The 15,632-nt window shown below is 42.8% G+C and overlaps 1 protein-coding gene across 3 annotated transcripts in view; it reads right to left on the bottom strand.

The window, feature by feature from the left end:
• LOC105480886 (CREB3 regulatory factor) overlaps positions 1–15,632 on the bottom strand; it is an 84,340-nt gene that overhangs the window by 50,065 nt on the left and 18,643 nt on the right. The window contains exon 2 of one of the 3 annotated variants that reach the window (XM_071098084.1): positions 2,095–2,306. The exons of 1 other annotated variant lie outside the window; for it this stretch is intronic. In XM_071098084.1, the coding sequence (XP_070954185.1) occupies positions 2,095–2,103 (9 nt within the window). In that variant the 5' untranslated portion in view covers positions 2,104–2,306. Of the gene's footprint in view, positions 1–2,080; positions 2,307–15,632 lie in introns of all 3 variants that reach the window. One more of the 3 variants, XM_071098085.1, reaches the window with a different exon arrangement.

Genomic DNA, 15,632 nt, shown 5'->3' on the forward strand with positions numbered 1-15,632 from the left:
CGGAGTGCAGTGGCAAGATCTCAGCTCACCGCAACCTCCACCTCCAGTGTTCAAGCGATTCTCCTGCCTCAGCTTCCCAAGCAGCTGGGACTATAGGCACACGCCACCAAGTCCAGCTACTTTTTATATCTTTTAGTAGAGATGGGGGTTTCACTATATGTTAGCCAGGCTGATCTAACTCCTGACCTCAAGTGATCAGTCTGCCTCGGCCTCCCAAAGTGCTGGGATTACAGGTGCAAGCCACCGCACCCAGCTTTTTTTTTTTTTTTTTGAGACAGAGTCTTGCTCTGTCACACAGGCTGGAGTGCAGTGGCGTGATCTCAGCTCACTGCAACCTCCACCTCCCGGGTTCACACAATTCTCCTGACTCAGTCTTCCGAGTAGCTGGGACTACAGGTGCGCACCACCACACCTGGTCTAATTTTTGTATTTTTAGTAGAGATGGGGTTTCACCATGTTGGCCAGGTTGGTTTCAAACTCCTGACCTCAAGTGATCCGCCCACCTTGGCCTTCCAAAGTGCTGGGATTACAGACATGAACCACTGACACCAGGCCAAAAATCTCTTAGTTTTTTTTTTTTTTTTTTTTTTTTTTTTTACAAGTTTCTGCAGAAATGTTTTTAAATGGTATTAATCTATTTGCTTATTCTTTTCATATACTTTCTATCTTTTGCAAACTGGACTTTTCATAGACCTTCTCATCGTATTTTTCTTCATTGGTACGTCCCATCTTATTGTTTTTCTTTTTCTCTTTCTCTTACCTTCCCCCAACATTTCCAGGCCTGCAGAACCTTTCTTCCTAGAAAAAGTTAGCTTGAGAAAATAAGTTTAAAATTTAAGCCCCAAATTCAAGTACTCAGTAAATATAAAACTAAACCTCGAATGGGCAACCACTCTAAAAGGGTATGTGCAGTCCATCTGTCACAGAGGTTGGGGTGGCAGTAGGCCGCTGGTCTTTTCTTTTCTTGTTTTGAGACAGAGTTCCCTCTTTCCCCAGGCTAGAGTCCAGTGGCGTGATCTTGGCTCACTACAACCTCTGCCTCCCAGGTTCAAGCAATTCTGTCTCAGCCTCCCGAGTGGCTGGGATTACAGGCACGCACCACCACACCCAGCTAATTTTTGTATTTTTAGTAAAGAGGGTTTCACGATGTTGGCCAGACTGGTCTTGATCTCCTGACCTTGTGATCCGCCTGTCTTGGCCTCCCAAAGTGCTGGGATTACAGGCCTGAGCCACTGGGCCTGGCCGGCCACTGTCTTTTCAATATCCATTAACCAAGTCCCCTTTCTTTGCCTCTTCTGCCTGTCTCAAGTCACCAGACAATCCCAGCAAATTGTTGATTCCCTATGCTCAAAGGATAGCTCAGACACAAAAAGTCACCCAAGAGTCCCTGCCCACTCATTACTTCTAGGTTTCTCCCCAGCACTGAAACAAACAGGGGAGGGGCAAGAGCTAAACACTGGAGAAGAAAAGGAGGAGTTTAGATAAGCAGAATAGGGACTAACAGGGCTTCACTGATTGTCTCAGTGATTGCCTCAAACCAAAACCGATCAATTCAGAGTCGCTGCCATAATATAAACAGATACAATCATTCTTAGATATGTTTTGTAAGGAGATATTTATATGTGCACACATATGTATGTGTGTGTGTGTCTATGAGAAAGAGAGAGATGAGAGGGGTTGGGGGAGGGAGCCTGAAGTCTCTCACTATTTCCTCTTAATTACTTCTAAATTCAGCTGGCATAAATGAAAGGTAAGAACTGGGAAACAGGAAGAGTGAGGAGACAGAAATGGGATTGCTGTGGCAGATTAATTTTCAGGGGAGTTGGTTTTGCCCCATAAAGCCAGAAGATCTGTCTACCTTCTACCTATTCACCATACTACCTATGTAGAACTCATTAAACTTCAAGTGATAGCAAAGAAAGAAATAGAAGCCAATGGAAGGAAGAACATGTACTCAAAACTAGCTGAGATCAGAAATAAGATACCATAAAAAGGTAGTACGCAAAGTTGTGTTAAGATTCATTTAAGAGTCAATGGTATTGACTTTCTGTAGTGGGAAAATATAAAACTTTGCACCTACTCTGTATGATTTACCTGAGGCATTTCCAAGCCCAGATCCTGTGAATCCGATTCCAAACTTCTTTTTTTTCTCGTTTGTAAATTCCTTTCCAGCTTTACTTTTAATTCCGAGATCGAAGATGATTTTCACAATAAACAGCAGGTTTCCCCAGAGTGCTTCCAATTCAACTGCTTGGATCACTGCTTTTTTTTTTTTTTTTTTTTTTAATAATTCTGTATGATGCTGTCTGTCAAACAACACAAAGTAACTTCACTGAGTTCCAGGAAAAACAAGTTGACGTTTCAAAAAAAAGTTGACTTTTCAAAAACAATATTAGCAGAAAATACTGTGCTTTAAATAAGTCTTATGGTTGAGTTATCAAGGATTTGGTCATACCTTAATACTTACTATTCTGAAATTTACCATTCCTCCTCCTGTATTTTTCTAAAGTACAGCTGGTCAATAACCAATTGGCAACATTAAAAAAAAACACACACAAAATTAACATAGGCTCATTTTTTCTGTGATCTGAAAGATGTAATATATTGATTTTTAAAGTCAAGCTCTCATTCACTTTATGTTCTTTATGAGAAACTATATCTCAAAATTTAATTCCATTTATTGTATAATCATTACTGCTAAATTAATCTACATTTTATCTCTCTCGTAAGTCAACAAGAAGAGTAATGAATACATAATAGTCAGCAATGGAACTTAACATATCCTCTACATTAAATAAAATCCCATTTGTACGGGTATATGTCAATATTATTCTTTCAGTTATAAGGTATAAGCTGCCAGTGAAGAAAGAATTACTCCAGCAAGTTTTTAACAGGTGTATGTTTGAGGGAAAATGGGCCTGGGGACTGCTTTGCAGAGTGGTTTCAAGGGTTAAGTTAAACAATGACTACAAATCACGTGGCACAGGATTTTGACAGGGTACAGACTTAAATGTTAGCGTTTTTTCCCTTCTCCGTGAAGACCTTAATCAGGAGGAACTGAACAGTTATACTCGCTTCATTTTCCTGTCCAAGATCAGTGGGTCTCAAAGTGTGATCCAAAGATCAGCAGTACTAACAACAGCATCAACCTAAAAATTTGTTTAAAATGCAAAATCAAAACAGAACCTCTAGGAGTGGGTGCCAGCAATGTTTTTTAATACACCCTCCAGGTGACTGTGGTCCTCTCTAAAGTTTGAGAAACACTGCCCTATCCTTGATCTAATTTGGTCTAGATGTAGTGTCACTTCTTATATTGGTAAACAATCAATTTACAACGAATTTGCCTTCTGAAATCAGCACATTGTCTGGGGCTAGAGGGTTAGAGTAATACATTATATTAATTTCCTTTTTTTTTTTTGGACAAGAGTCTCACTCTGTCACCCAGGCTGGAATGCAGTGGCCCAATCTTGGCTCACTGCAACCTCAACCTCCTGGGTTCAAGTGATTCTCCTGCCTCAGCCTCCCAAGTAGCTGAGATTACAGGCACACAACACCATGCCCAGGGACTCAATCATTGTTCTACTTAATTAGATTAATAAACTGACTACAATTTGTGTTTCCTGCATCTTTGCTGCACTCTCCCCTCCAGTGGGCTGTCATTCCCAACTCACTGGTCTAACCTAGGAAACAATGTCAAGTGCCCACCTAGAAACAGAGTTAACTGTGCTTTTCAATTCAGTGCTACAGTATAACTAGATTGCTCCCTGTTCCTGCCAAAGGCCTGTTCTTGCACAGTTTCTCCTTATGTGACCTCATGCCGTTGTCCTACAACTGGTATGTAGTCATAGTCATTGCCCTAATTCTCTCTCCTGACTCCTATAAGAAGGTCAGTCACTTTTTCTAGACCTATGATTTAGGCCTCCCAAAAGGCATCTAATTCAAGTCATGTGTTCAATAAAGTGGACTAGTATAATCTTGGTGTAAAACCTGGATCTGGGAGAAAAGTTTGATATCCTTTAAAATCTGAAAAACTGACCTTACTAGCAATAGGGTCAGCTGGGCGCAGTGGCTCATGCCTGTAACCCCAGCACTTTGGGAGGCTGAGGCAGGTAGATCACTTGAGGTCAGGAGTTCAAGACCAGCCTGGCCAACATGGCAAAACTCCATCTCTACTAAAAATACAATTATTAGCCAGGTGTGGTGGCATGCGCCTGTAATCCCAGCTATTTGGGAGGTTGAGGCACAAGAATCGCTTGAACCCGGGAGGCACAGGTTGCAGTAAGCTGAGATAGTGCCACTGCACTCCAGCCTGTGTGACAGAGTGAGACTCTGTCTCAAAAAAATTTAAAAATTGTTAAAAATTAAAAAAAAAAAGGAAGAGATTGAGTTCTATTCAATACACACTTATTGGCATCCAGTAAAAACACTATCTACCGACATCTTGGTTTATCAACAGTGGACAAAAAAAGGGCTAAATTCTAGTCACAGCTCTCACCTCCAAACTATACAACACTAGGTAAGGCCATCTTTCTAAGCCTCACTTTTCTGATCTTCAAGGGAAAAAAACAATACTCTTTCCTGGTTATTTAACTGTCTAAGCCATAAAACTTCAATACAAATACATGTATTTATTTAAAAATGTATTTAAACACATCAAAACAAACTTGAGTAAATGCAGTTAGCAAAAAGGGCAATTGTTTAGGAGATCTGGATTCCAAGTTTGATCCCGTAATTGAAACAGCCGTACACTGGAGTAAATTTGTTAAGTTTATGCCTTAGCTCCTAGATCAGAGAAATAACACTTACTCTCTCTTAACCATGTAATAGAAATGTTATGGGAATGAATGACATATTACACTATGATGTAGTAATAAAATTAATTTGGAGGCCGGGCGCGGTGGCTCAAGCCTGTAATCCCAGCACTTTGGGAGGCCGAGACGGGCGGATCACGAGGTCAGGAGATCGAGACCATCCTGGCTAACACGGTGAAACCCTGTCTCTACTAAAAAATACAAAAAAACTAGCCGGGCGAGGTGGCGGGCGCCTGTAGTCCCAGCTACACAGGAGGCTGAGGCAGGAGAATGGCATAAACCCGGGAGGCGGAGCTTGCAGTGAGCTGAGATCGGGCCACTGCACTCCAGCCTGGGCGGCAGAGCGAGACTCCGTCTCAAAAAAAAAAAAAAAAAAAAAAAAAAAAATTAATTTGGAAAGGTGATTATCATCAATAGGTATATTGTGCCAATGCTTTCTGGTTTTGTTTTTTTGTTGTTGTTGTTCGTTTTTTTTGAGACGGAGTCTCGCGCTGTCGCCCAGGCTGGAGTGCAGTGACCAGATCTCAGCTCACTGAAAGCTCTGCCTCCCGGGTTTATGCCATTCTCCTGCCTCAGCCTCCTGAGTAGCTGGGACTACAGGCACCCGCCACCTCACACGGCTAGTTTTTTGTATTTTTAGTAGAGACGGGGTATCACCGTGTTAGCCAGGATAGTCTCGATCTTCTGACCTCGTGATCCGCCTGTCTCGGCCTCCCAAAGTGCTGGGATTACAGGCTTGAGCCACCGCGTCCGGCCTGTTGTTCGTTTTTGTTTTTTAGTTTTTCATTATTTGTCCTACAGCGAGTCTAGCTCAAAAGCTCAATACCTGTGATAACTTAGCAGCACGGCTAAATGTTTTCAAGGCACTGATTCCCAGAGAGGGTCTCTACCAAGTAATGGGTTGAGTTCGTTCACCTAGTTGTTTCTCCTAGTCTCACAAGTGGCAGCAAATAGGACAGGGAAAGGACCAATTCTACTCTATGCTGTGGAACTCCTTTTCAGTGATAAACGGCTCCCAGTCTCTAAAACTAATGATACAACTTCACAACAAACTATCTTCATCCCCAACATTTCATACCCATTTTCCAGAAATGCTTAGTACTCTTCCAAAACATTTATCACAACACAACCACAAAGAATGAAAGTGCCCACCCAAAAGTGAAGGAAGAAAAAAGTTTTCTACAGAATTTACCATTACATAGCATTTTCCATAATGATACACGACTCAAAAACTGTATCCTGGGCCGGGCGCGGTGGCTCAAGCCTGTAATCCCAGCACTTTGGGAGGCCGAGACAGGTGGATCACGAGGTCAGGAGATCGAGACCATCCTGGCTAACACAGTGAAACCCCGTCTCTACTAAAAAATACAAAAAACTAGCCGGGCGAGGTGGCGGGCGCCTGTAGTCCCAGCTACTCGGGAGGCTGAGGCAGGAGAATGGCCTGAACCCGGGAGGCGGAGCTTGCAGTGAGCTGAGATCCGGCCACTGCACTCCAGCAAGGGGGACAGAGTGAGACTCCGTCTCAAAAAAAAAAAAAAACTGTATCCTGTACCAGCAAACCATATACAACGGGTACATTAATATTTACAAAGCAGAATAATAAGGCCGGGTACAGTGGCTCACACCTGTAATCCCAGCACTTTGGGAGGCCGAGGCAGGTGGATCACAAGGTCAAGAGATCAAGACCATCCTGGCTAACATGGTGAAACCCCGTCTCTACTAAAAATACAAAAATTGGCTGGGCATGGTGGCACACACCTGTAGTCCCAGCTACTCAGGAGGCTGAGGCAGGAGAATCGCTTAAACCCAGGAGGCAGCGGTTGCAGTGAGCTGGGACTGTGCCACTGCACTCCAGCCTGGTGACAGCCTGGAGCCTGGAGACTCTGTCTCAAAAAAAAAAAAGGCAAGAATAACAACAGTGAGAAGGAAGGTGTAACAACTTGCTTTTCAGGATGGCTTTACACGTCTTTGGACTCAAGAATATCCGTATCTTACTTGAAGCTTTGATATTAAAATACATCAAAAGCAACGGTCTAGTAGCCCGGCACCATGGTGTGTATGCCTGCAGGCCCAGCTACTTAGGAGGCTGAGGCAGGAGAACTGCATGAGCCCAGGAGTTCGGGTCGAGCCTGGGCCAAACAGCAAGACCTTGTCTGTATTTTTAAAAATAAAAATAAACACAAAATTCAATTTACAAAGCAGTTGTCAATTTCCCAAAGTGTGAACCAAGGAATATTTGTTACAAAGAATGTTCAATGGTTACTCAACAAAAGGGTTGTGAGGTTTGAAAAACACATTAAATGAAGTTGTATACTGCCTTTGATACAGGACTTCATGGAAACTTTGTGTTAATGTGTTTTATAAATCACCAAAAGGTCAGTATACCCAGGTACCATTTCCTAAATGTATTTGATCATCAAATCTTCCATCCTGCCCTCATGCCTACCTCAAGATTTGTATTTCTTCCAGGGAAGTTGGGGGAAAAAGGGAAAGGCCAAATTCCTCTAGTCGTTATTTTCTTTTATTCATAGCACTGTTCCACCAGTTCCCAATACAGATTTTGTTTTCTCTTTTGAGATGGAGTTTTACTCATCGGCCAGGCTGGAATGGCAATGGCGCAGTCTCAGCTCACTGCAACCTCTGCCTCCTGGGTTCAAGTGATTCTTCTGCCTCAGCCTCCCGAGTAACTGGGACTACAGGCAAGTACCACCACACTAATTTTTGTATTTTTAGTAGAGACGGGGTTTCACCATGTTGGCCAGGCTGGTCTCGAACTGCTGACCTTAGGATATCCACCCACCTCAGCCTCCCGAAGTGTTGGAATTACAGGCGTCAGCCACCACGCCCGGCCCCCAATACAGTTTTATGGATTTTTCAAGAGAGGACTGTAGTACATTAGAAATATTATTTATCAACAGATTTCCTGTACCTGAGGCTCATTTAAAAATAACAAAAGCTGTTAGGCAGACAAAGATATTCCTGTAACAGAGAACTAGATCCTAGACAGCTGAAGCATGAGGAGGAACACATGATTTTTTTAGGTTCAATGGTATCACTTGAAAATAGCCACAGCTTCAAATTCTTACACAGCCCCTTTCTGCTACGTCTTATCCTGGGCTTCTTTTGTTTTTGTTTCTCTGAACATGTATTGAGGCTTACTATGTATGATAAGCAAGACAAAAGGTAAAGTAATAGGTATAATCTTCTTACAAAAAGCTCATCCCTAGAACTGCCGAAATAAGTAATCGTAACTTTAAAAGCCAAGCCCAAGACTTGACTGGTGTGTCCTGGCAGCTTACATATTTTCAAGAGCTCCTCAATTGTGCTCTTTCTGAATCTGAGAGTTTCCGCTAATCCTTGAGTCCACATATAAAGAAAAAGTTCACATCAAGAAATATATAAACCTCATTGTAAATGAGAGTATTTTACAAACAATATATATTTATTATGTATTGATAATAATATATATTATATATTAATAATAAACATACCTTTTTGTAAATAAACATGCCTTTTTGTAAATGAGAGTATTTTATGAATAAGGAGATGCTGTATATGATGGCCAGAATCCCTGCAGCTCCCCTTTTATATGGAACTGACTTAGGCCATTGCCCCCTTTTAGTAACTTAAGGAAACTGGTTCCTCACAACAGTAAGTAGCTCTTCTGAGTCATCTAACATTCATCAGAGTAAATGCTAAAACATTTTTGACACACCATTTAGGATGAGTATTATCCAAAAAGTGGAAAATAACAAATATTGGCAAGGATATAGAGAAATCAGAGCCCTCGTGCATTTGCTGGTAGGACTGCAGCTGGTGTGGGAAACGGTTTGGTATTTCTTCAAAAAGCGAAATCCAATTACCATATAATCTAGCAATTCCACTCCTAGGTATATACCTAAAAGAGTTAAAAGCAGAGCCTGAAACAGATATGTGTACACCCATGTTCATGGCAGCATTATGCACAAAAGCCAAAAGGTAAACACAACTCAAGTGTCCACAAACAGATGAATGAATCAACAAAATATGACAAATACAACAATATTATTCAGCCATAAAAATGAATGAAATTCTGATACACACTACAACAAGAATGAACCTTAAAAACATTATGGTAAGTAAAATAAACTAGACACAAAAGGACAAATATTGTATGATTAGGCTTATATGAGGTGCTTAGAATAGAGAAAGAGAGTAGAACAGCGGTTACTAAGGGCTGCAACAGTTATTATTTAATAAGTGTACACAGTTTCTGTTTGGGAAGATAAAAGTGTTCTGGGGGCTGGGGGTGGTGGCTCATGCCTGTAATCCCAGCACTTTGGGAGGCTGAGGCGGGTGGGTCACTTGAGGTCAGGAATTTGAGACCAGCCTGTCCAACACATGATGAAACCCTGTCTCTACAAAAAATACAAAAATTAGCCAGGCGTGGTGGCTTACGCCTGTAGTCCCAGATACTTGGGAAACTGAGGCAGGAGAATCGCTTGAACCGGGAAGGCAGAGGTTGCAGTAAGCCCAGATCGTGCCACTGCACTCCAGCCTGGGCAACAGAGTGAGACTTGGTCTCAAAAAAAAAGTGTTCTGGAATAGACAGTGGTGATGGTTACACAATGCTGTTAATGTACGTAATGCCATAAAATTGTACAGCTAAAGATGGTTAAAATAGTAAATTTTTATATATTTTACCAAAACAATTTTTTTTTTAAGTTTTTTAGATAAGAAGTGCCTGAATACAGGCCGGGCGCAGTGGCTCATCCTGTAATTCTAGCACTGTGGGAGGCCAAGGCAGGAGGCTTAGTTGAGTTCAGGAGTTCGAGACTAGCCTGGCCAATATGGTGAAACCCCGTTTGTACTAAAAACACAAAAAATCAGCTGGACATGGTGGCGGGTGCCTGTAATCCCAGCTACTTAGGAAGCTGAGGCAGGAGAATAGCTTGAACCTGAGAGGCAGAGGTTGCAGTGAGCTGAGATCACACCACTGCACTCCAGCCTGGGTTACAGAGTGAGACACTGTCTCAAAAAAGAAAAACAAAAAAGGAATGCCAATAAATTTATACTGCTATGTAGTTAATGTACTATGGTCTACTTTGATCTTTCCTAATCTTTGCTGGTTCATGTTCATTTCTTTCATGTGACCAGGGGTCTTGTTCCTCTCTCTGTTGTCTTTAAACTGTTCCAGATCCACAATTCTAAGAGGCAGAAACTGTTCTAAACACTAATTTTTTTTTTTTTTTTTTTTTTTTTGAGACAGAGTCTCATTCTGTCCCCCAGGCTGGAGTGCAGTGGTGCGATCTCAGCTCACTGCAACCTCCACCTCAGCTCACTGCAACCTCCACCACACCTCAACTTCACTGTGCCTGGCCATAACCCCTAATTTAAATAAATAATTTCTCCTAAGGCTTAATCCTCATTAAAGTTGAAAGAGGAAGAAAGGAAAGAAAAGACAGGCAAGGAAGATGCTATGGTTTGAATGTCCCCTCCAAAACATGTTTGAAATTTTTTTTTTTTTTTTGAGACGGAGTCTCGCTCTGTCGCCCAGGCTGGAGTGCAGTGGCCGGATCTCAGCTCACTGCAAGCTCCGCCTCCCGGGTTTACACCATTCTCCTGCCTCAGCCTCCCGAGTAGCTGGGACTACAGGCACCCACCACCACGCCCGGCTAGTTTTTTGTATTTTTTTAGTAGAGACAGGGTTTCACCATGTTAGCCAGGATGGTCTCAATCTCCTGACTTTTTGATCCACCTGTCTCGGCCTCCCAAAGTGCTGGGATTACAGGTTTGAGCCGCCGCGCCCGGCCATGTTTGAAATTTAATTGCCATCCTACCAGTACTGGAATGTTGACCCTTTAAGAGGTAGGTATCAATGACATTATCACTGGACACAGGAGTGGGTTCTTGATAGAAAAAAATGAATTCAGATCAACTTCCTCTGTCCCATGTGCTCTCACCCTCTCGCCTTTTACTATGGGATGACCCTGAACAGATGCCAGTGTCATGTTCTTGGACTTTGCAGTCTTCAGAATCATGAGCCAAATAAATCTCTTTTCTTTTACTTTTTACTTAATTACTTTTTTTTCTTTTTTGTAGAGACGGGGTCTTATTATGTTGCCCATATTGGTCTCAAATTCGTGGGCTCAAGCGATCCTTCTGCCTCAGCCTTCCAAAATGCTGGGATTTGAAGCATAAGCCACCATGCCCAGCGATAAATCTCTTTTCTTTAAAATTATCCATTATCTAATCTGTGGTTATAGCAACAGAAAACAGACTAAGACAGGAGGTAAAGGAAAGGACATAGGGAAGTAGGCAGGAGGGCAGGAAAGAAAGAAAGAAAGGGAAAGGAAGAGAGGCAGGGGAAGGGAGGGGTATGGACAGGGAGGTGGGGAAGGAAGGGAAGTGAAGAAGGGAGGCAAGGAGGCAAGGAAACAGGGAGGCAGGAAGAACAGGCAACCTTGGTGACTGAAAAGGTTATACAATGTGTATACCCCACGTGACTCCCTTGTTTGGCAAGAAAGACAACTTATCAGACTACCCAAGCTCTTTAGCAAACTAGGACCCATCTGCCTTATATTCTATCCATCCTGTTATACTTCATAGGTCCCGCTCAACAATTCCCTTCCTTTCCTTTTGAAAACTACCCTACTCTGCAAGAGTAGAACAAAACAGTCCTTCAGATGCTTACTAAGTCAAGCCACTACCTGTTTCATGGTACAGTTGATATCAGATATCCCAAAGTCTCCAAAACATTTAAGCAGCAGAGGTTGCCTATGCAAGGAATATACTGGGGGAAAGGTGGGGCTCAGGTTCTCCCTTTATTATGTAATATGAATCCTGTAACCAAAACTACAGGTGAATCACAATATTTTACCCTTTGAGAGCAGTTCTCTAGACTCCAAAATTTAGAAATAGGCAAGTAAAATTCAAAATACATTATTATAGTTTATGTCACAATTATTAGTAAAACATGCCCATTATTTATTTTCCAAATTCTGCTGCTGCTAGTCTTTAAGGAAGGACAATAGGAAAAGAGGAAAGTAAGGAGGAAGAAGGTGTATCTTTTCCCTCAGATTAGGTGAAAAAAGATCATCTTCCTAGCCAAAGCAGTACTTATAATGACCTTGTAAGAATTTGTGATTCTTTTACCATACCACCTTGCACACTCTGTATACCTGATCAATGCAATAGTCTTATCCTCACACTCAAGAGTTTTTAAAATATGGGAGGTAGCCAGGCACGGTCACTCATGCCTGTAATCCCAACACTTTGGGAGGACAAGGCAGGCAGATCACGTGAGGTCAGGAGTTCGAGACCAGCCTGGCCAACATGGCAAAACCCCCTCTCTACTAAAAATACAAAAATTAGCCAGGTGCGTTGGTGGGCACTTGTAATCCCAGCTACTTGGGCAGCTGAGGCAGGAGAATCACTTGAACCCCAGAGGTGGAGACTGCAGTGAGCTGAGATCGCGCCACTGCATTCCAGCCTGGGTGACAGAGTGAGACTCTGTCTCAGAAAATAAAAAAATAAATAAAGAACAAAAATTTAAAAAATAAAATAAAATATGGGAGGTGAATTAGGTCTGCCACGAAAAATGCAATTAAACAAAATAACGAAAACCACCTTTTACTGAAAATCTTAAAAAGCAAACAGAATATACTAAATCTCAAAAGCGATCTCTCTCCTTAGAATGCCATGTTAGAGGAAGACAGAACTCTCAGTTACAATTTTGTTCAATTCCTTTCCAAAGGCTTCTATCCAACTTTAATCTTTGGGTTACAGGGGCAACATATGGGAGCTTAGTCAAAGCTCTTTGGGAACCAATAAGGAAGAAGTTTTGTTTTTTGTTTTTTTTTTAAACAGAGTTTCGCTCTTCTTGCCTAGGCTGGAGTGCAATGGTGTGATCTCTGCTCACTGCAACCTCCACCTCCAGAGTTGAAGCCATTCTCCTGTCTCAGCCTCCAAAGTAGCTGGGATTACCACAGCTACTTTTACGCAGCTACTTTTACCACAGCTACTTTTACCATAGCTACTTTTACACAGCATGCACCACAAAACCCAGCTAATTTTGTATTTTTAGTAGAGATAGTTTTTCACCATGTTGGTCACATTGGTCTCGAACTCCTGATCTCAGGTGATCTACCCACCTCAGACTCCCAAAGGGATGGGATTGCAGGCATGAGCCACCACGCCCTGCCAAAAAGAAAACTATTATTTATTTATTTATTTAGACGGAGTCTCGCTCTGTCACCAGGCTGGAGTGCAGTGGCGTAATCTCGGCTCACTGCAACCTCCGCCTCCTGGGTTCAAGCGATTCTCCTGCCTCAGCCTCCTGAGTAGCTGGGACTACACGCACCCGCCACCACGCCCACCTAATTTTTTGTATCTTTAGTAGAGACAGGGTTTCACCATATAAGCCAGGATGGTCTCAATCTCCTGACCTCATGATCTGCCCGCCTCGGCCTCCCAAAGTGCTGGGATTACAGGCGTGAGCCACCCAGCGCCCGGCCCTAAAAAGAAGACTATTAAAGCAAGTGTCTAGATTAATCTGAGTTGAATGGGAAGGACTGCTTTTTTTTCCTGAAAACTATCAATTGCAAGGTATTGGAGGTTTTCTGCAGCCTTGATATCTGTCAATTAAGTTGTTCAGAGCACAAGAATAAGAGCATGGACCAATTTTAGACAGAACCAGAGGATGCATTTCTAATCCCAGCCAACTCTGATTACCACTGGGGACAAAATATTCACAGTTTGTATCTGTGTAGCTGTTTAGAGATTAAAGTACATTTCTACACCCTGTCATTTGATAAAACAACTTGGTGAAGTAACAAGAACCAGTATTTTGATAAAACATCTAGTTAATATAGTCTTGGTATCAGGATAACCACTATCCCCCAGTCCCTGTCCAACCCTTTTACATTAATAAATTAAAAGTACAGCAAGGATAAGAGGTTTGTCCAAGGTCATTCAGTAAATGGATGCCTCCAAGCAAACCCATCGTCACAAGACTATCTCTACTCTTAGGGCCTCAAAGATCATTTCTAAAGAACTCCCAAATCCACATTTTGAACCTAAACATGTGTATGCATGAGCTCTATCATCTGAGATGTGGATATCTCCATGTTCATATTCCAATACCTCAGATACAATATGCCATCTCCCCATCCAAACATTCCTATTCTGTCAATAATACTATCACTCTCTGACATTCAGGGATAGACGGCTGATTTCAGCCTTCATTCTTTAACTTCTTCTCCCCTACTCGCTTTGTTAAATCATGCCAATTCTTTTTAACAAAGATATACAGATCACTTACCTTGTACTGCACACAAATGCATCTATTTGACTGTGCCCTTCCCTCTTTTTCAACCCTTACTTGGCCCTCATCATCTTATATTTACCATTCTAGTATTTGCCCTACAGTCTTCCTGTCTCTATCCTCCTCTTCCTCTCGAGTTCTTATGCCCCATTTTAAAATTATTCTCATGCCAATAATCCTAGCACTTTGGGAAGCCAAGGCAGGAGGATTAATTGAGGCCAGTAGTTCGAGACCGGTCTTGGAAACATCGTGAGACCCTGTCTCTACAGGAAAAAAAAAAAACACGTAAAAATTAGCCAGGCGGCCGGGCGCGGTGGCTCAAGCCTGTAATCCCAGCACTTTGGGAGGCCGAGACGGGCGGATCACGAGGTCAGGAGATCGAGACCATCCTGGCTAACACGGTGAAACCCCGTCTCTACTAAAAAGTACAAAAAACTAGCCGGGCGAGGTGGCGGGCGCCTGTAGTCCCAGCTACTCGGGAGGCTGAGCCAGGAGAATGGCGTAAACCCGGGAGGCGGAGCTTGCAGTGAGCAGAGATCCGGCCACCGCACTCCAGCCTGGGTGACAGAGCGAGACTCCGTCTCAAAAAAAAAAAAAAAAAAAAAAAAAAAAAAAAAAAAATTAGCCAGGCAGCCGGGCGCAGTGACTCACGCCTGTAATCCCAGCACTTTGGGAGGCCGAGGTGGGCAGATCATGAGGTCAGGAGATGGAGACCATCCTGGCTAACATGGTGAAACCTTGTCACTACTAAAAATACAAAAAATTAGCCGGGTATGGTGGCAGGCACCTGTAGTCCCAGCTACTCCGGAGGCTGAGGCAGGAGAATGGCGTGAACCTGGGAGGCGGAGCTTGCAGTGAGCTGCGATTGCGCCACTGCACTCCAGTCTGGGCAACAAGCCTCCCGGGTGCTGTGGCTCACGCCTGTCACCCCAGCACTTTGGGAGGCCGAGAAAGGCGGATTACGAGGTCAGGAGTTAGAGACCATCCAGGCTAAGACGGTGAAACCTCGTCTCTACTAAAAATACAAAAACAAAATTAGCTGGGCATGGTGGCGGGTGCCTGTAGTCCCAGCTACTTGGGAGGCTGAGGTGGGAGAATGGTGTGAACTCGGTAGGCGGAGCTTGCAGTGAGCCCAGATTGCGCCACTGCACTACGACCTGAGCTGGGCGACAGAGTAAGACTCCATCTTTAAAAAAAAAAAAATAGATAAAACAATTAGCCAGGCATGGTGGCACATGCTTATAGTCCCAGCTACTCAGCTGAGGCAGGAGGACGGCTTGAGCTCAGGAGTTCAAGACTGTAGTGAGCTATGATTGTGCCACTGCACTTCAGCCCCAGCAACAGTGTAAGACTCTGTCTCTTACAAAAAAAAAAAAAAAGAAAAATTATTTTTAAATAATTATTAAAAATTAATGAAAATTATTAAAATAAGTTTTTGAGACAGGGTCTTGCTCTGTCACCTACACTGGAGTGATGTGGCGTGATCTCAGCTCACTGCAACTTCCACCTTTCAGGCT

The sequence above is a fragment of the Macaca nemestrina genome, chromosome 6 (assembly GCF_043159975.1).
Source record: "Macaca nemestrina isolate mMacNem1 chromosome 6, mMacNem.hap1, whole genome shotgun sequence".
Lineage (NCBI taxonomy): Eukaryota > Metazoa > Chordata > Mammalia > Primates > Cercopithecidae > Macaca > Macaca nemestrina.